This window comes from Odontesthes bonariensis, chromosome 10 (assembly GCF_027942865.1).
Source record: "Odontesthes bonariensis isolate fOdoBon6 chromosome 10, fOdoBon6.hap1, whole genome shotgun sequence".
In the NCBI taxonomy this organism is placed as follows: Eukaryota; Metazoa; Chordata; class Actinopteri; order Atheriniformes; family Atherinopsidae; genus Odontesthes; species Odontesthes bonariensis.
The window spans coordinates 17,154,567-17,181,884 of record NC_134515.1 but is presented as its reverse complement, the minus strand read 5'-3'; the positions used below and the strand labels follow the sequence as shown (position 1 = coordinate 17,181,884).

Here is a 27,318-nt window from a genome sequence, read left to right as displayed (position 1 = left end):
CAGGATCGAACCAGTTTCAAACATTGTTGTCTGATGAAAGCCTGTTTCAAGGTGGAACTTTTGGAGTCAATTTTGCTATGATCACGAAGGCATGCCATGTGTTTGGGGATCTTTTGTGCACATCACGCCATCTTTCTCTGCTCACTTCCTTGTTATGACTGTGGCGTCAAATTTATCATTCATGCTGAAAAAATGATGCCACGACATGTAAGCTGAGGCACACCTACGAAACTGAGCAGTTTTCGTCGTGCTTCACAAACATGGCTTTCAGTCGTAACGTATTTTTGTCTTCTGATTCTGCAGCCGTTGCGATGATGTTAGTTGTTCTTAAGTGTGTGTTGTAATACGTATTTGAAAATGCTAACATGGTGCACTTTCCTCTGGTGAGTGGATATCTCTATTAGAACTATTATCTGGATTATACCGCCAGTTCACTGGGGCGCCCACATCTCACCAATCACTTGCAATTAGGTTGTAATTTATTTAGACTTGACAGTGTAATCACTGAGAATTACACTTAATTACGTGACGATACAAATGCAGTCATTTGCTTCGCTGAAATTGGATTTAGCCGAGCGGTTTCTTTTCATGTAATCTGAAAACATTTCTATCGTTCCTTTATGCTTTTTTGGGGGAGGTTCATTACGTCTGTTTGCTCTCTGAAGCTCATAACGTAGCTGTAGCACAGACCGCGTTAGGGAGCATCAAGCATCCTCTTGTGAGTTAACGAACATGTGATGCCGGCTGTTTCTGGAACATCAGAGGGTGGTGGATGATTTAATACCGCAGCAAAAAAAAAAAAACAGACTACAGTGCGGATTGTTCTGTTGAGGCTCAAAGTGGGAATGTTGCTTCACTGCCATTAACTCTGTTTGTGTGAGTCATAGCGAACTAACCTGTATTTGCAAAAAAAAAAATCAAAGGAAATGCAAATACAAGTACATTTTTTTACCTTTCTATGACGAACGGTGGGTCCACAAATAGGATTTCCCAGACCTCCTCAAAATTGCCTAACATATGCTCAGCTGTGGAAGTAATCGGAGCCCACACGTGCAAACAGTATTTTTGCAGTACAGCTCAGTGGATGGATAGATTGGCTGCCTTTTCATGGGACAGTTTTTTTTTTTTTTTGGTTGTTTTTTTTAAACACATGTGCGTGCTCCCATGCCAAAACATCCATGCTATGACCAGCAGAAACTACAAGTACATCCAAGTTCCTGTTGTAATCAGGAGCTAAAATATCCACAACAGTGTTTTCAGTGGCATCATAGAATAACTAACCAAACTGAGAGGCTTTTATGTAACTACAGCCTTGTGCTGTGGTGGTCTTTCTAAATGGAGCGAGTGTATTGATGCTTAACGTGTGAAAATCTATGTGCACAAAACTGCTTTTAGCCACCCAAGGTCAATTCATCTGACCTTTTGATAACTCAAATGTAGCATTTGTATCAATTCATCCAAGAGAGAGCTCTCATATAGCCTGTGGCAAATGGTTATGTGTTTAAATGATTGAAACATAACCTTGTCAACCCCAGATTATGTCACCCACAGTTTCCTAGCTAACATTTGGCAACGTTATGGTGCCGTGGTCGATTTCCTGCTATTGATTGTTGAGGCAATATCAGCTTCAGTGGATGGTCAGGCCTCAATTAATCAGAGAAGCTGACGCTGTTTGTTGAGCATCTGAATGAAGAATCCTGAGCAATCTTCAGTAGCTTAAAAAAGCTCATTTTGATCTATTATTAAAACTTGTTGTAAACAGGTCTTGCACAAAGTGATGATTTCTTACAGCGTTTTTTTTTGTTTTTTTTTTCTTTTGTGCTCAAACTCATCATTCCAAAATGCAGTTGAAGAGGGATGCAGACTGAGTTTAGTGTCACGCCTGTCGGCCAGAGTTAGCGTCCCGTTTCCAGATCAGTGGCTCAGGAATGCCATCACCTCCTCTCGCTCCGGAGTGAGCGCATATTGGCTGTAAGAGACCCGCGTTTCTCTTGCATCCATGCCGTCACTCACCGCAGCTTTTTCTGCTGCCGCCAGCTGCGACAGAGTGCCGTCTGCAGCTGGGACACTTCCCTGGCCGATACAGATACTTTACCATCCTTGTGTTACCACTGATGTAAACTGTGGATCTGTCTCTTGCAACACTGCAGTTGTAGAAAGTCCTTTCGTGAAATCACCTCCAAGGTGGAGAACAAGGTTTTTATTCCGCTGAAATGCTACGCCATCTCGGCTCTGCAGAGATGCTAGCGCTCGATCGTCATTGGCTCATGGTAGCCTGCTCCTGCTGGAGGTTATCCCTTCATTTTATCTAGTGCTTCTAAAAATAACATTAAGCGCATCCCAAACCTCATTAAAAATGTATTAACGCTGCATGTGGGGGAGGGCACAGATGAAAGTCAGGCCGACAATGTGAGCAAACACGTATGAAGTGAGATCATTAAAAACCAAATCCAAACACGTGAATTCCTTTTTAGTGCTGCTGAGGTGAAGTTCCGATCAACACATTTGCATCTTGGGACAAAACTGACGTGATGAGACATGTTTTTGTTAGAGACTGACATTTTCTCTCTCTGTTTCTCGCAGTCAATAAGCACAAACCTTGGATCGAGACGACGTATCACGGGATCGTGACGGAAAATGACGATAAAGTTCTTCTGGACCCCCCTCTAATTGCGCTAGACAAGGATGCTCCTTTACGCTACGCAGGTGAGACAGAAGGTTTCATGTCGCCGCTGTTCCTTCACCGATCAGTGATCAAAAGACTGCTCTGTGGTCATTTCACGCAAAAAGTGCAGAGAAAATGTAATCGACACCACACACCTAGAAGCTTTGAGACTGCGTGACACATGATGAATGCAGAACAAGTGCATGAATGATGTGCATTTCTTAGACATTTCAAGGACATTGACGTGTACTTTTAAAGATGCATGATCTGCTTGCTAATAAATGATGTATAAGCCAAATTAATTATTCTTACCAAATGAAATAGAAAGACATCTGTAGTTAGTATGGAAGTAGAACCTTTAATGTATTCTGAGCATCATGCTTTGAAATTGCAAATGCATCATGATTAATGTATGAAGGTCTTGCTCCCTGTAGTGCATTTTATTATGTATAACTCTTAATTCTTCCTGTGATAAAGCTTACATATGAGATCAATTATATGTATGTATAAATCTTACTTTGCTTCCTAATTTATGGTTCTATAGCTTCTGGTTGCACACATGTCTTATATAAAAGCATCCTAACCTTAGATTTTATGTCTTGCCTTTCATGACGGACAGCTGGCTGCCATATCCTCCAGACTGGCCCTTTTGATAATCAGATCAAAATACCTTTTCAAGTTTTCTTTTCGCTTCCAACTCAGTGCAGAGGCACAATTAAAGTGTTTTATGTACGGAGGCAGCATTAGCTTTGTTTTTTTTGTTTTTTTTTAATCAAGTGGGAATTGACTTTGGCCAGGATTCAAAGCACCACGGCAGTGGAAATGATTTCCCACCGTTTCACATCACACGAGCTGTGTGATCTTTTCTGGGCTGCTCTCGCTGCTCTTGCCGCTCTCGCCGCACTTTATATTTTAATCTCGGGATTACTTCTCCTGACTTAAACTGTGAGGCTTTAGCTTCCACATGTCAACAGCAGGAGATGCCAAATGTAATTGTTTATTCTGTCGTATACCTTATAAGATTTGGTTAAATATGGCTGCCCTTCGCGGGGCTGCTCATCGTCGCAGTTTTAAAGGTAGACAGCCTCAACAGGAGGCTCCAGAATGGAATAATATGCCCATTCTCTGCGTGACGTTTGTCTCCTTTCACAGTGAATTAGCGCTGAATACAAAGCACGGTGCTCCCAATTCTTTCAGAAGGGGCTCCACTTTTGATGAGCAGGTTTGCAAATGGACTGCGTGTCCCTGTGAACTTGCTCTCTCTTGAGACAGAGCAAGCTTCACGTGGCAGCGGGGGTGAGCCGCTCTGTCATGCCAGATTCCCTCTAGTTGGTCCATCTGTGCCAACTAAGAGGGTTCACCGTTAAGCTGACCCCACAGGCCATTCAGAGGCCCAATCACAGGCCTTCCAGTGAGATCAGTGGAAATGGGTGAATCTTTACCGTAGATCAGTTGCTATGTAAGTTAGTGCATGTATACGGCTGATGTAGCATGAAGCTGGCATCAAGTGTATCTTTGTATGAGTGTGTGTGTGTGTGTATATATATATATATATATATATATATTATATATTATATATTATATATATTGCAGTGAATTCAGGGTGATTGAAGCTGAAGTGTTTGAAACCAAAGCTCTTGAGCACAGTGGTCATGGATGACTGCTCTAACATGAAAGAGGGACATCGAGCAGGAATAATTCTAGTCTAATATTCCCTCCAGAGGAATGATACATAGATATGTGTATATAGATGAATATTCAATAGATGATGATTATTTCAACGTATTTATAGTTGGCATCACCGAATATGAACATGTCACTGTAAGGGCGTGCAGAGAGGCCCTTTTGAGTCTAATGAAAAGCTCAGGAATTCCTAAATCTCTGTTGTGAGCTGATCATTAGAGCTGCCTTGACCACAGAGGCCATAACTCCTACTGTGTGATGGGTCTCAACTGCATTCCTCCATTAGCTGTGCCTGCTCGTCCTTCCTAATGCGAAATCTATTCCTGATTGTTGAGAAGGTAGCAATGAAGTGGCCAGTTCAGACCTTTCTGAGGTCGTGAAAGAGATTTAAAGCAGGCCGCTAATAGAAAAGGGATAATTTGGTTGATTTTCTCATTTCAATAGATATGTATTTTTTAAATCTCTTCTTCAAATCTTCAACAAAGCCCGAGTTGATCAACAAAAAGGTGTTGAAGGACACTCCTCCAAAGCATGCTGCTCCTACGAAAGTGAGATTTATGTACATGGTTGCAATTAGATGTTGTGACACAACATCTAATTGCAACCATGTACATTTTCTGAGAGGATTTGCTTTGGCCTTGATGAAATCGAAAGGACGGCTTGCTTTTATTTCATCAACTGACCTGAAACCTTCTGCTTATGAATTCCTCTTAATGGAGCTTTTGTAAGGCTCCAGCTCGAGTATGTCTCTCTCTGTCCTCTATGTGTCTTCTCTGAGCTGCTAACTCTTCTCTTGTCTGGGTTTATCTTCTCTCCTTCCCTGTAGAGAGTTTTGAGGTGACCCTCACTGAAGAAGGTGATCTTGGGCTTTTTCTTCTGCCTTGTGCTTAGTTGTTACTATTAACCCACTAACGCAAAAGCAGCATCCACACTTTTACACAGAAACTCCTGCCTTGCTCTGTAATTTCCACCCATTCGGTTTTTCTCAACCCTCTGTTTTCTCTCGCCTTGGATTTTTTGGAGTTCCAACAGCTGGATGAAAAGTGTGATGTGGGGCTGACTGTTCTTAGAAATATCTGTGCATGAGACATCCATTGCAGTTTGCAGACCCTAACAGTTTTTCAGCTGTCACCCGGAAACAGAAAGCTGCTCAAAAACAGGAGTTCTTAGCACCTTCAATTAAAACAAAAAAAATCAACAACACAGAAACTAAGTTGGCTTTCTGACACAATTAATTATGAAGTTAAATCTGAAAAGCCTGCATGAGTTGACATTTTGTAGCCTCATGACAATTGGAGCATGAATCTAGTCTCGGATTTGAATTGACAGAGGACGGGTGTTCTGTAAACGTGAGCATCCTAAAGGCACCACGCATGCTCCTCATGGTGCCTCTCTCAGGCCTGCAAAACATCTGTGCACTGAGAGGGACTCCTGTAGACGTCCAATTAGATCGCTGAGATTGTTAACTAATGCAAACTCTCTTTGCTGCAAAGTTTCTGTTCTTGCATCTCCGCCTCAGTTGGGTCTCTTGGTTTAATCCTTTGCCACTAATCTCTACCATTAGCATGGCTGCAGTTGTCATTTGATGTGGATGTCAAGCAAGCTGATATTTCTAACCCCAGTTCTCATCCAGTGCTTTTTGTTTGAATACTGTTCTTGTACTGGTTTAGTTCTCTTATGATTTCATGATTTTCTTTGGTCTCATTTTGCAGTAGTTTTGGGTGAGAGGCGGGCAAAATTACACAGGAAGACTTTCTTCAATTGTGCAAAAAAAAAAAAAAAACTACTATAGAAAGTGTTGGCTTAGGCTTGATTTCTTTCACAGATTTTTTTTGGGGGGGGGTTTGATGGCTGAATTGGTGCCGCACCACCTCATCACAGCGCCCTCTATTGTTAATATTTAAAATTCTATTTCTGTTTCTATGTTTTTTATGTTAAGATAAGTTGTATCTTTAACAATCCTCATTTTAATGCTGGTCTCTGTGTACTTAGTTTTGAGCTTGGTTTCTCGAGTTTGATTTGAAATATAATGAGTACTCCTGTGAAATGCCTGTCCACAAATTTTCAGTTTCTGCCTGCATGAATGGATGCACCGTTTTCAAGTGGCTTGTAAAATTCACTAATACTAAATCTCCCACATCCTCTCCCAACTACTCACCCATATGACAGTGCTATGGGCTTCCTCCACAGACACCATTCACCTCAGTCTACAACTCCCTGGCTCCCAAATTCTGTGGCTGATGGTTATTCATTTATTTTTTTGCTTGGATGTATTTTTATTCATTTTTATTTATTTGTTTCAGTAAGCATACTTATTTTCTCATTTGAAACCTTAAGGCTTCGATCGGTTGTTCTGAGCGAGCTATGTTTTCACTCTCAACGTGTTCAGGTGAGATTTGCGGCTTCAGGATCCACGGGCAGAATGTTCCCTTCGAGGCAGTGGTCCTGGACAAGTCCACTGGCGAGGGGGTTATCAGGGCCAAGGACAAGCTGGACTGCGAGCTGCAGAAGGAGCACACCTTCACCATCCAAGCGTACGACTGCGGAGAGGGTCCTGATGGTGCCAACATGAAAAAATCCCACAAGTGAGTCAACCTCATCTGATCCCTGTATTTCCCTCCGTTTGACTATGTTATTGGGTTCACTTCACTTTGTCACACTTCATTGAAAATGAGTTGTTCCCACTTTATCACCTTCCTGTTGAAATTTGAGTGGTATGATTCAATGTACTCTCATATCCAGGACTGTGTAAACATACACAAACGGGACTCCCTGTTGAGTCATATATTTACCTGCTTTCTGTGTAGGTGTTGGTCTAAAAAAAAAAAAAGAATAGCTAATGGTCATATCTTCTAGAAAAATAGGGAATGATATAAAGCCCACAAAATACCTATGGCTTGTCGTTGCTTATGACCTTTTGTACGTGGGCTATACCTTTAAATAAGTGGGAACCGTGGGAAATTTCACTGTTATCTGACTTTCTGTAAACTAAACAATGAATTAATTAAATTATAGAATTGCAGGCCTAATAAAACCTCATTCGCAGTCCGGGCTTACAGTGCTTATAATCAGTGCTTCCTGAGTGACGGCAACACCTAAAATGAATGAACACACAGTACAGTGGTGTTTGACTTGCTGCCAGTGAAATCCACATTCATGGGTGCTCTAGTAGGAGAACAAGTTTGAATTCCAGCAAAGGAATGAGCTACTTTCCACTCGTGTTTACTCGTCTCTTATTACTGGTTGCAATGACCTCTGTAGAGCTGAGCTTTGATTTTTGTTTGTATTTTTTATGACGGGCAGGACCTGATAGGTAGGGAAAAGAATGTCTTTGAAAATCTGTCTTTAGTCAGGAAGTAGTTTTTGAGGAAGAAGTATGTCCTAATCTGGGAGAGCAGGGTTGTATTTTATCTCAGGAGGATAAAACAATGTGAGCGCACACTCGAAGCAACAATGTACCGTTTGTTTGTTTGAACCAAAGTCCTTGTTTGACATTGACGCTAGTTTTCTATTCAAAGAGAATAATCAGAAAGCAATTGTTTTCATTTTATGTTTTCGTCATCAAATGTGGCAACAAGACGTTTGCCCTTTAGAAAAATGCTCCTGTTAACTCCCTCATTGTTGAATATCCAGCTGACATCACTGTGTCGTGTCCGTCTCAGGGCGACCGTCCACATCCAGGTGAACGACATCAACGAGTATTCACCAGTGTTCAAGGAGAAGACCTACAAAGCCACTGTTATTGAGGGAAAGAAATACGACAGCATCACGAAGGTGGAGGCGGTGGATGCCGACTGCTCATTCCAGTTCAGCCAAATCTGCAGCTACGAGATTGTGACTCCCGATGTGCCGTTCACCATCGACAAGGACGGTAAATAGCTTCACATGATGTACTTCGCTGCAGCGCGGACCAAAGATCCGGGATTGTATTGACAGACATCACATTGTTTATTGATCTGTGCAAACAATGATGCCACGAGCCTGTCATTTAGAATTCACAGCAGCTTAGCTTGCTGGCTTGCGAGACAATGACAGCCTCCTGGTAATATCACCCAAGTTGATCACTTGGACTCTTTGAATACAGATCCAGCTAAGATGCATCAGATTTTGATGTCCAACCAGTGTGATGCATGGTCGCGTTTAAGAGGAATGAAGTGCAGGTGATAGTACAAAGAGGTTAATCAATATGGTGATACACGATGTTGGGACAGTTAATCGTTGTTTGAGGTTGAAATAAAAAAGTCTGATCTGGGATCTGATCTTTGGTCATCAATTTTTCCATCTCCCTCTTTGAATCATTGCATGTTAATCGGACTCAGTGTGAGCTCTCATTGTAACGTGTCGAGGATAAAGATCACATCCGAATATCGTGATGGAGCCCTGAGAGATATCAGTGTTTTTTCTCAGTGGCAGTTCTTTATGCTGTATCTAAGACTTGCCTCTTTCTTTTTTGTTTTTTTCTCGCTTCTCTAAGGCTTCATCAAGAACACAGAGAAACTGAGCTACGGCAAAGAGCACATGTACAAGTTGACGGTGACGGCCTACGACTGTGGAAAGAACCGAGCCTCTGAGGACGTGGTGGTCAAGATCAGCGTCAAGCCCACCTGCAAACCCAGCTGGCAAGGTATCAGAAAAGCTGCTCTGTTCTTGCTGTTGCTCACCAGCTCGTTTAGGTGAGTCTGTGTCGACCCAATGATGCGGTCCATTCAGGCCGGGACTGTCACAAGGGTTATTTAACTACTTTAAGCCATAAGGTCTTTATCACAGCAGAAAGAACTGAAACGAATAATAACTATTCCCAAATCCTCTGTTTAACGCTCACCCTCTGTCGACGCTCTTTTGATGAACATCTTTTTCCTCTCTTCTCTTTTCTCTTTTTTTTTTTTTTAATGTTCAGGCTTCAATAAAAGGATTGAATATGAGCCCGGCACAGGTAGCATGGCCCTTTTCCCCAGCATGCACTTGGAGACCTGCGATGAGCCAATCACCTCCATCCGTGCCAGTATTGAACTGGAAACCAGCCACATTGGGAAAGGCTGTGACCGCGACACCTACTCTGAGAAGTCGCTGCACAAGTTGTGTGGTCAGTAAACGCTCCACCGGAAATAGAATCCGAGTTCTTTCTGATAAATCAAAGCACTCAGTATTTTTGTTTCTGTCATCTCTGTTCTTTAGGAGCCAGCTCCGGCACCGTGGAGCTCCTCCCTGCACCCAGCAGCTCTGCCAACTGGACATTAGGACTGCCCACTGATAACGGGCATGACAGTGACCAGGTGTTTGAGTTCAATGGCACTCAAGCCATTAAGGTTCCTGAGAGTATGGTGAGCACCAGCCTGAAGGAGCCCTTCACCATCTCTGTGTGGATGAGGCACGGTCCTGGGGCTCACGACAAGGAGACCATCCTCTGCAAATCTGACAAAACAGGTATTAACTCTCGAGAGGGGTCAAATCTTTCTCGAAAATGCTACAGGGACGACCATTCCAAAGTATTTTAGTTCAGTTTGCATTACAGGGGTGGTTTACTTCATCAATATTAGATTCAATCTAACGGGAAACAGTTCTATTTACATCATACAGTGACTTATCATCCCTCTTGCATGCGTTAACGCCTTGTTAAGAAAAGACACGAGAGCCTGTCTTTATCTGAAAACTGTGAAATTAAAATATCTGCTGAAAAGGTCACACCTATGTTCAGTTGTTATTGCAGCTCGTACTCGTTACTGTTGCACATATGGCGTCAGCAAGTACGCCTCTGACTTCAAAAGGAAAAAAAAGAAGCCATTGTAAGTTCAGGCTATTATCATTGTTATGTGCAGCTGGCTGGCAAACACATGGAAACGCGTACTTTTATATTTTCTTTCTCACCTCAGCTGAGTGCTCCCTGACCCCTGAGTTTCTGTCAGTAGTTGTAAACTCTGCGAGCGCTCACAAGCTGCTCGATCTTGCTGACTGTAAAGCCTCTAGTGTGGTCAGTGAGGGGGCGGAGGTTCATCAGCTTCACCACGTTTGCTTATATAAGAGGGATTACATCAGAACGGCTGTGCCCTGGGCGGGATGCACTCGTACGTGTGATCTCAGCGCTCCGTTCGTGCCCTCCATTCAGCGCAGTGTCTGCTTCAAAGAAACACGCTATGTGAAATTAGCCATTACGTTTTGGTGCACCGCTGAAAATCAACACAGGACCAACACTGATTAATCGGAAAGGTTTTTTTTTTTTTGCTTATCTATTTCACTAAATTAAGCAGTGGTTGCTTTTCCATGTGACTAATCACAGAAAAATCCATTGGGAATTAGCTGTGAAGCTGGTTTGAATAACAGCTCTGTATCTGAGAGGCGGTGAAGGGATGTTGTGGAGTACACAGAACATCGTTTCTGTATATTTCAGAGAGAATGTTTGTGTATTTCTTTTCTTTGTATAATTTGGGTTTGTCATCCAGTGTGTTTACAAGTGCTTTGATGCCCCTTTTGAATGCCGTAATCCTCAAATTGTCTGCTAATATGTGTGTGTGTTGTTTGGTCTTTTTTTTTCTTATACTTTCTGTAGAAAATTAAGCTATTCTATTCAGTTAGAACATACTGATATTAGTAAATGTTACTGTTTCAGTTGTAGTTGGGGCACCTTGTAAACCTGCTTACCAGCCATCTTACATATATTCCCATAGTAAGTTACAGATAAAGACTTTACAGTTGGTTTGAGTTTCTCATGCTGATCTCCTCTATCTGCAGACATGAACAGACATCACTACTCCCTCTACGTCCACAACTGCAGAGTGATCTTCCTCCTACGCCAGGATCCGTCGGAGGCAGAGAACTACAAACCAGCCGAGTTTCACTGGAAACTGGACCAGGTCAGCTCAGCCGCTTCAAAACCAAGACTTGTATAGCATTAGATGGATAACCTGTCATCCAAGATACTTGAAACCTCTGATTTCAGCGTCATATTTCCTTTGTTGGGCTCTCTACAGGCTTGTGACAAAGAGTGGCATCACTATGTGCTCAATGTGGAGTCCCCCACTGTTTCTTTGTTTGTGGATGGAACCACCTTTGAGCCCTTCCTGGTTACAGAGGACTACCCGCTGCACACCTCCAAGATCGAAACTCAGCTCACCGTCGGGGCCTGCTGGCAAGGTAAACCTTGAAGCTGCCCCCCCGCCTCCCCTTGTAACTCTGTTAAAAGACAAAGTGTATTTATTTAAACTGTCTGAGACGGACATTCATGATGTAGAAAAGTGTTAGTTTCTCTTCTGTGTGGCTGAGTATCTGCCTTAGTTACATTCTGCTGTTTGTCATTGTTAAATAGTAAAAGACACTCGAATGCTATTCTTAAGTAGAACCTGTGTAAAATACAGCCTGCATATTGTTTCATAGTTAGCCGACACTTTATTAACTCTTCCTTGAATTCTCAAGTGACGCAGCATGACCTCTTATGTAGCATCTGGATCTCCTACAGTTCCTCAACCTTCCTTCCTGTCTCTCCCTGCTCTCTCGTTTCCGTCCTTTGCAGAAAATTCAGGACATGACAATGACACAGAGAGAGTCCCTGAGCCCACCTCAGGTTGCTCAAGTCTTTCCCTTTCTCCTCAGATACGTCCATGTGTTCACAATGTCCCACCACGCTAACTGCATCTTCATACCATTTTGCTGGAATGATCCTAAAACATTCTAGACGCACCAACGTTTTATTTTTCCTTTAGTTTGCCAATACTTTTTCCAGCATGAGAAGGCATTTGCCAGTGGTATGAGGCGCTGCTCCATGTTTCGTTCATCCTTCATTTAATTGCTCTTCAAGCTTTAGCAGCCACGAAGCTTAGCTTTTTATTCACACTGATACACCAGCAGTGCAGAAATGGACACAGTACAGAGAGCTCTGAGCAGGCTGCGGCTTTTTTGGCCATGCTGGCTTTTCTTTCAGAGGGCGACCTTGCATATCAGATAACAAACACCCGCCCCTGGATGATCGTGCCACCTTGAGATAGTTAGTTTGACATTAACCCCGCAGAGATGCCAACTTACTCTCATTATGTTTTAGCATGAAGATATGAAACACCATCACAATGATCACCGCTCAGTATTACAGATTAGCTTAGTGTATAAAAAGCATTTTGCAGTATTCAAGATAGTTGTTTTTGTGAAATTAAGTCAACTAGAATTGATCTCAGATGAATCCCCTCTTTGAGTTTCATTTTATGTGTTGTTGTCATTTCTTTTCCTCCATAAAGCAGTAGTTCATCCCATTATTGCATGAAGGCATGTAAAAGCCCATCCATCATCTGCTTGCCTTGTCCTCCGGGCCTCAGGCCTTCTAAGGGAATACATACTAACTTGCATGAACTCCATTCATGCCAGCATGTTTGAATTGTCAGCCCCGGGAAGTCTGTGGAATTTACTCTTAAGTAACTCATTTTCTGTAACCAGGCGGAAATGCCCGAATGGCTCAGTTTTTCCGAGGGAACCTCGCAGGGCTGATCATCCGCTCTGGCAAGCTGGAGAACAAGAAGGTGATCGACTGTTTGTACACCTGCAAAGAGGGACTGGACGTGCAGCTGCCTGAGGAGGTCGCTTCGGCTGTCAAGGTGAGGGTGGCAAAGTGCTTCGGGCAGTCTGGCTCTGAAATATATTAGTGCTTTAAAAAAAGGAACTCAGACACTGCAGTGCTCTCAGCTTGTCATAAGTCACCTTTATGTGGGAACTTTAATAAGAATAAAGAGTGATTGAATAGTTTTTTATATTGTGGCCATCGTACAGGTTTTATTTGACTTGATTTATTTTTTTAATCTGACTAAGCTGACCTTGTTTTCTTCTCACAGGTGGAGTTTAACCCCAACCAGTCCTCTCTGACCATGGAAGGAGACGACATCGATGCCTTCGACAAAGTCATACAGCACATCTCCTACTTGAACTCTCGCCAGTTCCCAACCCCTGGCATCAGGCACCTTCGCATCTCCACCACCGTCAAGTATGTAGCAGAAGAACGCTTATCTGCCCCGTCTGTCCCGCCATCTTACCTGCCAATTATATCCGCCTTTTACATTCAGATTGGTTTGCCATTTGTTGTGGTAAATGGAGGTCGAGAGCTTTACTCCGTTTCCGTGAGAAGGAAAGTAAGAGTGAGCGGTTGTGATGAAAGTGACAAACAGAAGAGCAGTATGTTGTTTTTTTTTTGTTTGTTTGTGTTTCTTAAATATATTCAGAGACTCTAATGTCACCAAAGGAACAGAATGACATTTACTGATTTAACCCATTCGCTCTAGCTGACGCAATGACCGGTTCCAGTGAGTGAAGCAGTCGGACATTTTTTCTCATTCGCATAAAATCTGTATCCACAATCAATTACGTTTGTATTAATATCGAGAACAAATTCCAGCTACACACTTAGAGTCACAGTGAAAGTATTTTTCTGTTATTGTGAAAGGTTTCTCACCACATTGTGGTTTACCAGCGTAAGCAAAAATATGCTCCCATGTTTAGGATTATCCCTTTGCTTTCTCAAAAAGCCTAAATGCTGTAGTAACTGCTGCATGTCCTTTTTGCTGTACACATGCAATCCAGTTATGGCAGTCGGACACATTCAAAACGCCCCGTTGCTCAACAAGAGCAAAAGGAGACGCAGCAGCTTCATCGAAAATCGATTTAAAAGTGCCGCTTTTTAAGGTTATTGTTCAATCTTCCGCAGATGCTTCAACGAGGACGCCTGCGTGACGGTGCCGGACGCCGAAGGTTATGTGATGGTGCTGCAGCCGGAGGAGCCCAAGATCAGCCTGAGCGGCATCGACCACTTTGCCCGCAGCGCTGCCGAGTTTGAGAGCCAGGAAGGAGTGACGCTGTTTCCTGAGCTTCGTATTGTAAGCACCATCACCCGGGAGGTGGAGGCCGACACAGAGTCTGAAGCTACCGAGGGAGCTGACGATGACCCCACAGGTAAGAGATGTTCACATCAGGTAAACCTTTAGGTAACCTCTTTTAATGTTGAAGGGGTTTTGAAAATAAATGCAGAATTTTTCTCTTGGTTTCATAGTCTAGACATCCTCTGAGCAATATAGACTGAATGTCCTCCTTAGTTTTTTGTAGTCGATAGTAATGCTCCATTTGTTCCCCCGATTGAATTACCTCAGATGCTGACCGGGCAGCAAAGCTGCAGCTGATAGCAGGGTAGACATACAGTAGCTGGTTATTTTGCGGATTATGCCTGGGCGATGCGGGGATTGAACAGACAAAGCAATAGGGAGGGAGAGAGGGAAGAGATAAGTTGTTTATTTCTGGGAGTGGTCAGCGACCAGCCGTGCCATCTGTTGGGTTTCCGTACGGGTTAAGAAGAGGAGGCACAATAGACGTGCTCTGAGGCTGACACAGATACAGTGAGATACGATGTCCTGTGGTTAGCAGCAGGCCATATGGGACAAAAGGGCTTAGAGAGATCTGTTTCTGTCACCGGTGTTAGCCTGCCCCACCTTACACAAGCTGCAAACAAGAGATGTCACACTGAATGATTAAGAGTCATTTAAAAGGAGCTTCCACCCAGTCAAAAACAGAGAATACAGACTTGATCAGCAGTGTTTGAACATTGCAATAAACTATAATTGACTGTATTTGATATCTAAACTAATTCCTATGTTAATCTCCATATTAACATATAGTTCCAGTCAAAGGTTTCCAAACTTTTGATTGGTGCAGTGTACATGATTTCTGAAACAAATGTACAGTATATTTACATCATTCTCAGAGCGACAGTGTGCAGCTTTCTGAGATGCAAAACATGGGCATTTTCATGTATGCGGTACATTAGTGGTTCCAGAAGTAAATGGCAAATAAATGTCTAAACCTACCGTAACTGCTGAATTTGACCCGTGCCTTTTGGAGCACGAAATGCCAGCTTTTTCTCTTGGGCGATATTTTCTAATAACCTGGGCTCATTTTGCATACCTTATGATCTGGGGAAAATGACTGGACTTTCTGTTTCTTACGATTTCTCTATTTTTCCCTCAGCTCCCATTCTTTGATTTGCAGGCGATTAATCCCCTGAAACAAGATCGCTAACATTTGTTCCGCTGCTGTGACTCAGAATTGATTAACTCTAACTTGCCTTTGCGCTTAAAGAGTGCAGTCAGAGGGTAATCGTATGTAAACTATACGGGTTTTTGTCCAAATAAACAGAATTCTGTGAACAGTTTGGTGCACGTGCGGTATCTAGATATTTAGTTTGTTTTTTTTTTAACAGTAAGATTAAACTTATAGATTACACCCCATCACATATTTGTATTCCATCTCTTCATCTTAATGATTTCTTATTCACGCTTATGTCAGTCCAAGAGGCGGTGGTGTCAGAGGAGATAATGCACAACTTGGACACATGCGAAGTCTCTGTGGTGGGAGACGAGCTGGACGGGGAGCACGAGAGCCTGGAGGTGGACACGTCCCTGCTGCAGCAGCGCGCCTTAGAGATGAGCTCATCTAACCTTGGCCTCGTCATTACTGGTACAGAGCACCGCTAAGAACACACCACCTCAACATTTTAAGTACAATGATAGTTCACTGAAAGAATGGCTTTGATTAAGAAGGGAATTTGCATACAAATAACAAAAACGCATGTAATCATTTGCGCTGAACGTGGCCAGGCATTTAAGTCCAAACCCACTGAAGCTAGAAGGATATAAAACCAGGGTTACTTATCTGAAGTTAACGTCAAATGCATTTCTGAGTCCTCTTTGAACATTTTTATGTCATTTTTATGAATGTCCTCTGGCGATCGCTGTGTTTGTGTTTGACACGAACTCCCACCCTGTTCTTTTCAGGTGTGAACACCATGGCCAACTATGAGCAGGTCCTGCACCTCATCCGTTACAAGAACTGGCACACGGAGGCTCTCTTTGACAGGAAATTCAAGCTGGTCTGCTCTGAGCTCAACGGCCGCTACATCAGCAATGACTTCAAGGTTGAGGTACGTCCGAGCTGTTGCGTTACACGACTGTGACACTTTGGGACAACAACCCTGGGCTGCATTGAAGTCTCGGTGTTACTGATGTATTGTGTCCCCTCACAATACAGTGAGGACAGTTTACATAAAGTTTTTTGTTTTTATTTCCTTCTAGGTAAATGTGATTCACACAGCCAGTCCTGTGGAGCATGCCAACGATGCCATGATGCAGCCCAACTTCATCAACCCTGTCCACCACGCCTCTGTGGATCTGTCTGGTCACAACTTGGTCAACGCTCATCAGGCCTCAGGTACTGAAACACGTGAGCCTGACATGAGATGTTTGGGCTCAAATACAAAGTAAAGATGTTCTCTTTGCTTCCTCAAAAGCCAGGAGTTTTCAATTTTGTTTTGTTTGAATATAAAACCCTTTTTTACTGAAACATGTCTGCAGTCTTAAGCCTTATTTGCTGGGGATTAGTGTTACCGGGAAACCTCGTATGATTTAGAAACCACCCCTCCCACATCCGTGCTTTGTGTTGGATAACAGAAACTGCGTTTTACTCGTCTTTGTTGGCATCATCCCCTGATATAATGTCAATGTTTTGCATAACAAAGATGCTGGCTGAATGTGCCCAGTCACTAGTTATAAACCTACATTGTTCCTGCCACATGCCGCTGATCTCATCATCCACAGGTTTTGTTTTTATGATGGATTTGACCTCTTCCTTTTCATGAATGGATCACAGTGCCATATATAAACAAAATATATTTTACTTTACTAATAAACAATGTGGCAGATTCCAAAGATTATAAGATCTCAGGTGACTTCTTCAGTTGTTGTTTATTAGAAGAGGTCCCCTGGTAACACGAGCCCTGTGCAAGTAGGGCTAAAGATAATCATCCTACCAAAGTTATTAAGAAAAACTGCTTAGATTTGGTCATGTCTATTTATTTTAACTGCACGTGAACAAAGCATTGATATCAATTTTGTTCACGCTAAACGATGTCAAGTTATGATGTTTCACGTATTTTAGAAAACTTGTTGAACAGGGATTCAGCTTTTCAAACCATCAATTTACTGTCTGTTCTGTTATCTGTTAGTGTTTAGTCTAGATGTCATAATCAAACCTGTAATCTGCTCAATTGTGCGTTAGAATAAGATTGTGCCGCTGCAGATGGATTACAGCCTATTAAGCAGAAGTAGGACATGCATGGAATTCTAGTTGTTTTCCTTGTTTTTTGTCTGGGTTTTTTTTAATGGCACAAGTTTGGGGATTACACTTGAGCGTGGTCTGTGACATTTGTACAGGCGGCGCCCAGAGGAAAACCTTTTTTTATGCCGCAGCCTCTGCTATCTTTTAGGCTGACGGGCTCACAAAGCTCATCACTGTGCAAGGGAGGCCCTTTCCTGATAAAATGGGGAGAAGTAAAGCAGGTTGGTGGGAGACAAGTAAAGCTATTTAAAGAAAGTCACACACACACACACCGCTGAAGCCATTCAGGTGCAGCTCACTCAGCACTGGCACACCTTAGATATGCAGCCTTTGAAATACCCCTTTTTTTTTTTATCTCCCCTCCATAAGACTATAATGTATAACTATAATGTTTCTGTGTGCAACAAATGTGCAGATCTAAGCTGTCACTTAGTGATTGTTGCTGTGTTGTCTTGCAGTGGTTCCCAGCGCTGCCACCATTGTCATTGTGGTGTGCGTTAGCTTCCTGGTGTTCATGATCATCCTGGGCGTGTTCCGCATCCGAGCTGCACACCAGAGCACCATGAGAGACCAGGAGAACGGCAAGGAGAACGAGATGGACTGGGACGACTCCGCTCTCACCATCACCGTAAATCCAATGGAGGTAAAAAAAGAAAAAGAAAAAAAAAGTTTTATGGGTGTTAGCCAGTGAGAACTGTTTAACCGGATTTAATTTCTCAACAAAATGTGCTTCAGCCGCAGCCCAGACAGCTTTCCCCCCAGCTTATGCATTCTTGTGTGATGCTGTGACTGTGCCCTAGTTCTGATCTGCGGTGGGCATGGGGGGGGGGGGCTCTTTGTGGCAGATATGCAAGTAGTGTTTGTAGTCAAACTGAAATGAATTGATCATATATTTTTGTGACTAGTTTGTCTCATCAGGATTTGGTGTTTTTGCACCAATGAGCAACATTTTTGTCAAAAGTAATGAACTGCGTCTGCTTGAGGGCAGGATATAAACATTTGCACGGTGGATTCATTCCTTTCATTGAACTTCTTTTCTTACTTTGCTTGTCATCACAATGTTGGGTTGCCACTGCGGAGAGCAGAGCCGCTGAATTAAACCTCATATATATATACAAAAAAATATGAACCTTATTGGAAAAATGCTTTGTCCTTCACTCAGTATCCAGATAATCTTGATTTAGTGTTGCATGTTTTACCCTCGTTTCAACAAAATCATTTAACAAATCGATCGACTTAAGACAACAGTGTTCAGTGAGAGAATACAACATGCATTTCATATCTCTCTGCAAGTTTTATTATATATTGCCGACTACTCTTCTGCTAGTCTGCTAGTCTGACTGCAATCAACTGTGCTGAAAGGGTTCTGGAGATCTGCTATGTCCAACCTCATGAGACTGCTGTTGTGTGATCTCTAGATACGGCCACAGCTTACAGGAACATGCGTAAAAACAGAAATAAGGGAGCTCGAAGCCCCAGTGAAAACGAACAGAACGGGTCAAAGGCCTTTACTTCGCTGCGCAGCTGGACCGTCAGATTTAAGCTCTTTCCCTAAACAACAAAACAAACTAATATTGAAAAGAATACTGCCGGTAGCTTCCAGCTCAACTAGTGATTATGCAAATAAATAGTAATAGATAAACCAAAAAAAAACCAGCACCGACCTAAGGGGAAGGAGTGATGGTGGAGGGATGACTACTCGCTGCACGTGAGCCTCCTCAGCAAATCGGTGATAAAGAGGAGGAGAGAGGACAGGTTGATGATAGAATGTCAAAGGAAATGAGGAGAGAAAGAACGCAAAAGTTCAAGTTCATGCAACAGTGACTGTCAGATTAAAGTGACCTGGTTGTTTGACCTTCGGGAGACGTGAGAAAACTTTTATCAAACTCGATGTTGGGGTGTATATATCGAACTATCGGGAAAGTTTTCCTCCGTCTGTTAAGTCATTTTCTTCAATTCAATAGAATTTAAAGAGCCCTCAGAGCCCAACAAGTTCAAAGGACGATGTCATTACTCTGAAACTCACTATTTTCTTATCAGTTTTTGTTAAGATCGAGTCAGATGTTATAATGCCCTTGATTGGAACAGACTGTGTATTGTTATTTTGAATTAAAGGAGATCAAACTCTTCGTCTGCTTTGACACGAATATGTCAAACGTCAAAACGAGTTATTAAAAATTATTGTCATTATTATTATTATTGTTACTATTATTATTATTATTATTATTACTATTATTATTATTGCCAGACCACAAAAATTGGTGCCATGGTAATGGTGTGCATCCATTTGTCATGTGTCCTGGTCAAAGCCTGGATAACTCACGGAGGCAACGAAACTCCAAAAAAGAGTTCACAGGTCAGGGTTAGGGAACTGATCGTTAAAGCACGTTGTCTCACGTTTCTCCCCTTTCTCTCGCTGTCTATAACGCAGACGTACGAGGACCAGCACAGCAGCGAGGATGAGGAGGAAGAGGAGGAGGAGAGTGAGGACGGGGAGGAGGAAGATGACATCACGAGCGCCGAGTCGGAGAGCAGCGAGGACGAAGAGGGCGGGGAGCCCGAGGACCAGCAGGGCGCCAGCAGACAGCAGCAGCTGGAGTGGGACGACTCCACCCTCACCTACTGAAGCGACAAACACACGAGCTCTGACGCGCACACGTCACCACCCCCACACCCACTGCTTCACACGCCCCTCCTTACAGTTTCATGTCTTGGAGCCATGATGTAAAAACAAGAAAATGATTTAAAAAAAGAAAAGAAAAAGAGAACAGAAAATCCCTTCAGCTTATACATGGTCAAGGCTTTCCTGTTGTTATCTTAGTGGTGGTACTCGGTGTAATGTAGTCATCACCAGATTGCTTGTTTTTACTTTTCATTTTTTTTATTTATTATATTTGAATTCCCAGGAAAACTTGGCCTGCATTTGTTTTGAACTGTGTGAGGAAGCCGACCCTGCACTTTTTTTTTTCGTGCTACTCTCAGACGTCTCTCGGAAGGAAAATCGCTTTCTTTTCCTGATCTACATTCTCCGCTGATGCTTTTAGATTTGTTCGCCGCTAACTCTTAAACCGCTTCGACTTCAGTTCTCTTGAATTATAGTCCACAGTGAAAGGAAATTTTAACTAACCAGTAGCCTGCGATTTCTTTCTTTCTCTCTTTCCTTTTTCAGTGCATGGGGGAAGTCTTATGTGTAGAGAAACAAATTTTGCTTTTTAAAGATTTTGTAAATATGATGAAACCGTGTAATTAGCCAACGTGTTTAGTGAGGGCCCGCTCAACGGGGTCCAATGTCTCAACAGACGCCGTGTGTAATGTAGAATATTTGTGTCACACAGGCTGTAGCATGTCGCTTAATTTTTCTGCAAAGGCTGTCCCATCATGCTGCGTCGCGATGAGAAACCCAGGACCGTTACGCGGAGGTTTCCATGATAAAGTGGTGTCCCATTTTTTTCGCGATGGTTTCAGCTCCGTACGCGCTTTGCTTCGCTTGCACAGGCGGCGACGCTCGACTCCCGGCGTTTGTGTCATTTCATTCCCAGTTGGTCTCGCTGTTGTACAGACGGGATTTTTCTTCTTCTTCTTCTTTTCTTTTTGTTCCGGAGCAATCGCACCCAGAGAAATGCTCGTGTCAACAAAATCTTTGCGAAGCGTCGGCTGTCGATCTTGAAATGTAGGTACTTAAAATGTCTGCTGGTGTGTTTGGACGAGCAGAGATTCACTCAGCAGCTATAAAGCCTTTCTCCCGGTCCTGCTGTGCTGACGGGAGTCGGAAGGGAAAAAAACCCAAAACCTTCCAAACGACCGGAAGAGCATGATTTTTATGTCAGACTTGGAGAATTGGATATAAGTGGCTGAATAGGGCAGTTGGTGGTTATTGTCTTTGGGGTGTAAAGTGAAATGAGAGGATTTGCTAGGATTGCTTTGTTGCAAGCTTATTTTCCATGACACATTTAAAAATAATAATAAAAATATCTATATTCGATGCATTTTTAAACTGTTTTCTGATTGCAAAAGTATCACAGACTTTATTGTGCTTAACGGATTTACTGCAAGAGGTATTTCTGCATGGTTTCCAACAGGAAAACACTTTAAAAATTAGTCTCCTTTGAATGTTAAACCAAGATTTTCTTCTCTCTCTCTCTCTCTTTTTTTTTTTTTTTCTTTTGCAGTAGACCACTAGATTTTATTGTACATGGAACTGTACTGTAGAGTTGTTCTAAGATATTTGTTTACATTTGGTAAACTTATTTTCCTGCTGGTACTAGTGTAAAGCTTATACAATTGATTGGGAAAATGTGTCCAGCCTCTAGCTCCTCTCTGACGCTGTTGTCCATAACTGTTGTAAATATCTTTCACAAAAACCAGATCATGAAGCCCTTCACACTCTTGTCTGGTGTTCGTCTTGTGCGTTCGGGGCACTCGGAGCGGCGTCGATTAGGACGAGATTTTGGGGGCATTACCGGGATTAGAGGAGCTGGTTTTCGCATGTTTTCAGAGGCCAAAACCGATCTCAAACACATTTGAGCCTCTTATTTCGGAGAAAAGGGTTCGTTTAATGGTTAATGACTTTTTAAGTTCGGTTTAGGCATTTTTTTAAATTTTCTTTTTCTATGTTTTGTGGTGGCGACATAGTGACCAGTCTCCCCTCCATGATGACTTAGACACGTAAAACATGGGGCAAGGTCTGAGCCGGCTGAGATGGGAGTGCCTTTTGCCGATCATAGAGTAATTAGCAGGTCTAACAAAAACACCTATTCACGCTCTTTTATTTGTGGCATTTTATTTTTTAAAACAAAAATCTGTTTGATGCTAGATTTCTTACAAGGCCGAGGGGCCGTTTTCTCTCAGTTTGCCGTAATTATAGTCCACCGCTAGTTTTCTGAAAAGTGCAAACATTTTACATAGATGTCATGTGTCCTTGTTGATGTGTAGAGGAAGTAGATCCATATCGTCTCTTCTATAGATATTGTACTGAATCATATTGACGGAATCCACCTTTTAAAGATGTACAGTACTTTATGAAATTGCTTTGGCAGCATATGTGGGCATACTGCGAACAGGCTTGTCTGTGTATAGTGGACGGTGATTTTGAACGGTGTGCTATTGCCTGAATTGTTGAGAAGTTATCTTTCGGGCAGCATGAAATTCACAAGATTACAATAAGCGTGCCAGCTCCGAGATCCTCACAGTTTCATCATGTCAAACACTTTGTGCGAGCTACAGTTTTAACAGCCCGGTGTCATGGGTCACTGATGCGTGCGACTCTGATGTCAAGTCTCCACAGTTACGCCACCATCTGCAGTTTCAGTGGATTGTTGTTCTCCGATCAGCCCCTGAGCTAAGCGTCACCAACTATGTGAAATGCAGCCATACTCGAATAACACGATGGGGAACCGACTTTGCATGACACATGTATGTTCCATAGGGTTGCAAGGCGGGGGTAAGAAAGGAGCTGTGACACACTACTGTTTTTCAGATTGTCTGTTTCACACATCCGTGACACTCCAGGTATGATTATGATTTTTTTTGTTTTCTTTCTCAAAAAGGATGGTGGAGATGTTTTCAGAACAGCTGGATGTTTCCTTTGTGCTTTTGTTGGAGCTGCTCTCTCTTTTCTACCAATTGAAAGGCGAATTGTAGTGAAGTTGATGCTCGCTCGTAAACAAAATAAAGGATGATGAGATGGGATGTAACCTCTGTCTGAGCTTGTTTTTCTTCACTCGTCACTCGCAGTGTAAATGTTGCACTGGTGAGGACAGGAAAGGTATGAGAACACACCCTCAGCGGTGCTGCTGAATGTTTTGAGCAGTGCTCCCCCTGGTGGTTAAAAAAAAAAAGCTTAAAAAAAAGCTCTTACATAAAGGACCGTTTTACAGGCTAAACATACCAATGAATAATACACAATTTGTTGTTTGAAATGTTCGGTTCACACTGGAAACGTCGTCCAGTTTAAACTGAAACACGGTTTAAAATGATGACTAAAGAATGCAAAGAAAACACCTGGATAGATAAATACTCGGCACATCAAATGTGCGCCGACGGCCTCAATTTCAAACCATATTTGCTGTTTTCTTTCTCAGGAATTAAATACAGATGTCTCGAGCCACTGCTCACATGGAACCATTAATTAGTCGAGTACTCTGTGGCCCTTAAATGAACCCTCTTTCAAAGTCACTTAATAAATAATCTCATTTAACTGGGCGTGATCTGATGTTAATTGCATAACTGTACCATGCAGTGCACCTGAGGGTAAGCATCTGGATTTGAGGTTGCTCCACTCCTCTTTAATTCAGCATACGTACGTAAACGAATGAGATAACATTTCCTTTTCTTTATTCCAATAATTGGGGTAATTTTTTTTTTTATATCATCCTGGTAAATGTGCCCTTATCACTTCATGGTACTATACGACTCCTGCACTGTTCTCTTCACACTAATCTTATCTTCCTGGGCAGTTAACAGCCCAAAGGTGGTAAATCAAAACCATATGAGACTCATGAGATGGCTGCTTAGACCATCTGTAAGTTTTTTGGGTTTTTTTACTTTTTTACTTAAGTCAAATTATCACCACAGCGGTGCAAAAGTAAATGGAGTGATGGTAGCAAAAGTGCTGGTCTGATTCCTCCGGATCATAAATTACATCATTTCTGTTGTAGCTGCTGGATGTGGAGCAACTTTGGACTACTTTACAAGCAGGGGCACCAGATAAATCTGAGGTGTCATGAGCCGATTAGTGGCAGTCGAAAGACGACAAATCAACAAACAGCTCAGTTTTTGGACTTTAACCTTTGATTTGGGTGAGACGTTTGAATCATTGTAACCCGTATTCCAGCACAAGTTAAGAAAAACAAATGACCGTTTTACAAAGCTGACGCAGACTACTCTCACACGCTTTTAAGATGTCAAAAAGATTGAAAGCCACTGCCCTCATCTTTAAAACTGGGTTGTATTTTAAACAGCCTGCTTAATTATCCGCTGTTAAAAACCTCCACGTAAAAGGAACTAAAGCTGTCAAATGAATGTAGCGGAGCAGAAAGGGCATCATTTCCCTAAAAATGGGAGCATTAAAGTTGAGAACAAGTACCTCAAAATAGTACACAGGGACAGCATTTACTGTAGTTAAATGTACTTGGTTACTTTCAGCTGACGTGCAGTGGATAGAGCTTAGAAATGTCATATTTTGTTAGTATAGGATATCCTAACAGCAGCCCTTTAAAAAAAAACAGACACATTGTCAAGCTTTTTGACGTATGTTCAGTATTTGTCATGAATATTGTACACAGTTTTGATTATTTTAAAACTGTAGGGATTTGATTGGCAGATTTCAGAACTCTGAACACCCTGAACAACAAACACAGAGGGCTTATTACATGTAATGTGACTCGGAGGGTCACTGTAAACTGAAGACACTCGGGAGGTCTGGTTCATGTGGTGTTTCTGTTATTTTTTCCAGAACCAACAGAACCAAAAAGCACACATTGTTTTGTTTAAAAACTACATCTCAATCATTTGAAGCCGTCACACAGGAAATCAAACCTCTAAAAAAACAGCACTGATGAATTTTCGGGTTTGAAGGCGGACACGGCAGCCCAAAACAGCACAAACGACATCACAATAATCCTCTTTCTCGTCTTTATACTCATCTGATCACATGCTCGTACCTACTATGATACTGTTTTTGCACTTATTAAGACAGATAAAAGACGTTTACAAAAGTTGACATGTATAAAACAATACTGTTAAAAAGCTTTAGAACTACAGGAACACCTAAAAGTGCACGGATTATATACAAAGTCTGCAATCAATTGGCACATTTCTGTCTCAGTGAGAACAAAGACGGTGACTTAAAATGAACATTCTGTAAGCGAGCTATACTTTGGGTTTTACACCAGAGCTTGCTAAAGCCAATATCTTGTCTTCAGAACCTGAAAAGGAGAAAAAAATAATAATGAGGTAATGAATATTAATGCAAAAGCATGTCTGGCATTATTACAGAGGAAATGTTTATGCTCACCAAGGTTTGCAGTCACTTTTTCAAACTGGCTCAGAGTGGCTGTAGCATTTTCAGTGAGAAAACTCTCATCCTCTGGAGTGAGCTGTCGGAAAATACGTTTAACAGTGTTACAGCTCCTTCGGGCATTTTGAACAACTGGTCTGTCAGCCTGGTGGTAGCTGCACGGCCAAAAATAAGTCAATGCCTCTTTAAAAGATAGCTTGGACACATGGGCACATGGTACTGAATCATTTGAGCACCCATGGAAAAACTCAGCTGTGAGGAGTTACTCACCTTCTCTCCAAGTTTCCTCAAGGCTGTGAGGATTTCCATTTTCTGCTGCGTGTGCACGTCTCGGGACAGTTTCCCCACCATCACATCTCGGTCCATCTGCCCGGAATGTCACACACCAGTTGGACAGTTTTCAGGAAAAACAACGCACACTCACACTCACACTCACAACAGGAGCCAAACACAGATCTGCCACAACATTAAAACCACTTACAGAAGAGGTTAAAAAGCATTGATCATCCCTACTGGATGTTACCCTCACATACACTTAGACACCGTTGCTGACAAACACACCGCCCCATCACAGCAGGTCTCCTCGGAAGGACAATGGACCACCAATAGAGCAGCCTGCGTAATGGGGGTGCATTTCTTTGGGCATGGTGCTGCCACCAAAACTGCCCAGACCCATTTCTATTTGCCATTTATAGGATGTGCTGGAACAAATACAATTCATAGCAAGTTTAGGTTGGTTTTAATGTTGTGGCTAATTGGTGCACACTTAAAGCTGCAGTCCAAACCTCTGCTAGTCTGGTTCTCAGCTGTCCTGGCTGCTTTTTGGCAAAGAGTCGGATCACCTCTGGGGTTTTGAATGCTTGGCTGATGGCTGCCTGGATTGCCTGATGGAGACAGCGACACAGTTCTAAGATTTCACAAATTATCGAGCCATTTTTGTTGCTTTGTCTCTAGAAATTCTTAAAATTGACCCCTATTACTGAGTATTTGCTCATTATTAAACGCTCATACCAGCTGCATTCCACTGAGTTCATCCACCAGTGTCATGTCTCCTGACATTATCTTCTTCAGGGAGTCATTAAATTCACCCAGCTGTTCCAACGTTTCCTTCTTTGTATCTTCATACTCTTCCTCGTCGAGTTCTTCTCTAGAATAAACAATGAAACGATAAGAAACAGAGACGAAAAGGAGGCATATCGAAGTACACTGGAGTCTCGTCTCTGTACCGCACCTGCATTCCTCCAGGTCCTGGAGCTGTTGCATCAGTCTGTCAAGCTGTTCCTCCATATTCTGCCTCAATTTACCGGTTTCCGATTTCCCCCGAGAAGCCATCCTCAGTTAAAATCCTGTCTCCAAACTTTGGGGGGGACACTTGTCAGGGAACGAACCGTCAATACACACAGTAGATTATACTGGGTGTTGTTAACCAGTATCCCACAGTTCACGAACGCCCTGTTAAAGGTAGCATAATGCAGTAACTACACTGATGAATGGTTGGCCGAATTAACTTAAACGCTAAAAGCTCGTGCAAACAGTGAAACTAACACAGTTAGCTGCTTAGCAAGCTAGCACGCTAAGAGAAAGCATCTCACCGGGAATACCTTTGTAAACACTTGTCAATAAACCGTGCGTTAAGAGTGATGCTTGCGTCAGCTTGAGAGGGTGTACCATAAAAATAACCAGAATCACAGAGCTAAAAGATTCACTGAGAAAACAAAAACTCTAGTTAAATAAATAATGGCAACAAAACGTTTACTATCGGTCGGGCCGTTTGACACTTGGAATATTGTGATTGTGAACCTAACTCGCGGGCGTGGGTGCGGCT

At 42.5% G+C, this 27,318-nt stretch overlaps 2 protein-coding genes across 6 annotated transcripts in view; one reads left to right on the top strand and one right to left on the bottom strand.

Moving 5' to 3' along the window:
• Positions 1–20,238, top strand: part of clstn1 (calsyntenin 1) — a 29,157-nt gene extending 8,919 nt beyond the window's left edge. The window contains exons 2-19 of one of the 4 annotated variants that reach the window (XM_075476541.1): positions 2,584–2,706; positions 5,175–5,204; positions 6,738–6,933; positions 8,011–8,219; positions 8,823–8,972; positions 9,246–9,431; positions 9,524–9,772; positions 11,075–11,196; positions 11,314–11,476; positions 11,853–11,903; positions 12,764–12,921; positions 13,156–13,304; positions 14,022–14,266; positions 15,650–15,820; positions 16,138–16,283; positions 16,435–16,570; positions 17,935–18,119; positions 19,908–20,238. In XM_075476541.1, coding sequence (XP_075332656.1) covers positions 2,584–2,706; positions 5,175–5,204; positions 6,738–6,933; positions 8,011–8,219; positions 8,823–8,972; positions 9,246–9,431; positions 9,524–9,772; positions 11,075–11,196; positions 11,314–11,476; positions 11,853–11,903; positions 12,764–12,921; positions 13,156–13,304; positions 14,022–14,266; positions 15,650–15,820; positions 16,138–16,283; positions 16,435–16,570; positions 17,935–18,119; positions 19,908–20,102 — 2,864 coding nt within the window. In that variant the 3' untranslated portion in view covers positions 20,103–20,238. The remainder of the gene's footprint in view (positions 1–2,583; positions 2,707–5,174; positions 5,205–6,737; positions 6,934–8,010; positions 8,220–8,822; positions 8,973–9,245; positions 9,432–9,523; positions 9,773–11,074; positions 11,197–11,313; positions 11,477–11,852; positions 11,904–12,763; positions 12,922–13,155; positions 13,305–14,021; positions 14,267–15,649; positions 15,821–16,137; positions 16,284–16,434; positions 16,571–17,934; positions 18,120–19,907) is intronic. The other 3 variants (XM_075476543.1, XM_075476542.1, XM_075476544.1) reach the window with 3 other exon arrangements.
• Positions 20,239–24,692: 4,454 nt separating this feature from the next.
• lzic (leucine zipper and CTNNBIP1 domain containing) lies at positions 24,693–27,288 on the bottom strand. Of its 2 annotated transcripts, XM_075475639.1 has the most exons (7): positions 27,095–27,288; positions 26,725–26,945; positions 26,505–26,640; positions 26,279–26,377; positions 25,764–25,859; positions 25,491–25,572; positions 24,693–25,401 (listed from the first exon to the last, which is right to left on the bottom strand). In XM_075475639.1, the coding sequence occupies exons 2-7, from the start codon at positions 26,823–26,825 to the stop codon at positions 25,346–25,348; spliced, it is 570 nt and encodes a 189-aa protein (XP_075331754.1). In that variant the 5' UTR covers positions 26,826–26,945; positions 27,095–27,288; the 3' UTR covers positions 24,693–25,345. The 2 variants fall into 2 exon arrangements, with proteins under 2 accessions (XP_075331754.1, XP_075331753.1); XM_075475638.1 differs by having other exon boundaries at positions 26,725–27,288.
• Between the last annotated feature and the right edge of the window lie 30 nt (positions 27,289–27,318).

What these genes read in the sequence shown, in the direction of transcription:
- lzic (XM_075475638.1), bottom strand. Translation starts at nt 26,825, where the DNA reads ATGGCTTCTCGGGGGAAATCGGAAACCGGTAAATTGAGGCAGAATATG. An exon ending in TGAGAACCAGACTAGCAGAG is followed by an intron (nt 25,860 to 26,278) that starts GTTTGGACTGCA and finishes CATTCCGGGCAG; the next exon opens with ATGGACCGAGATGTGATGGT. An exon ending in TGAGGAAACTTGGAGAGAAG is followed by an intron (nt 25,573 to 25,763) that starts GTGAGTAACTCC and finishes ATTTTCCGACAG; the next exon opens with CTCACTCCAGAGGATGAGAG.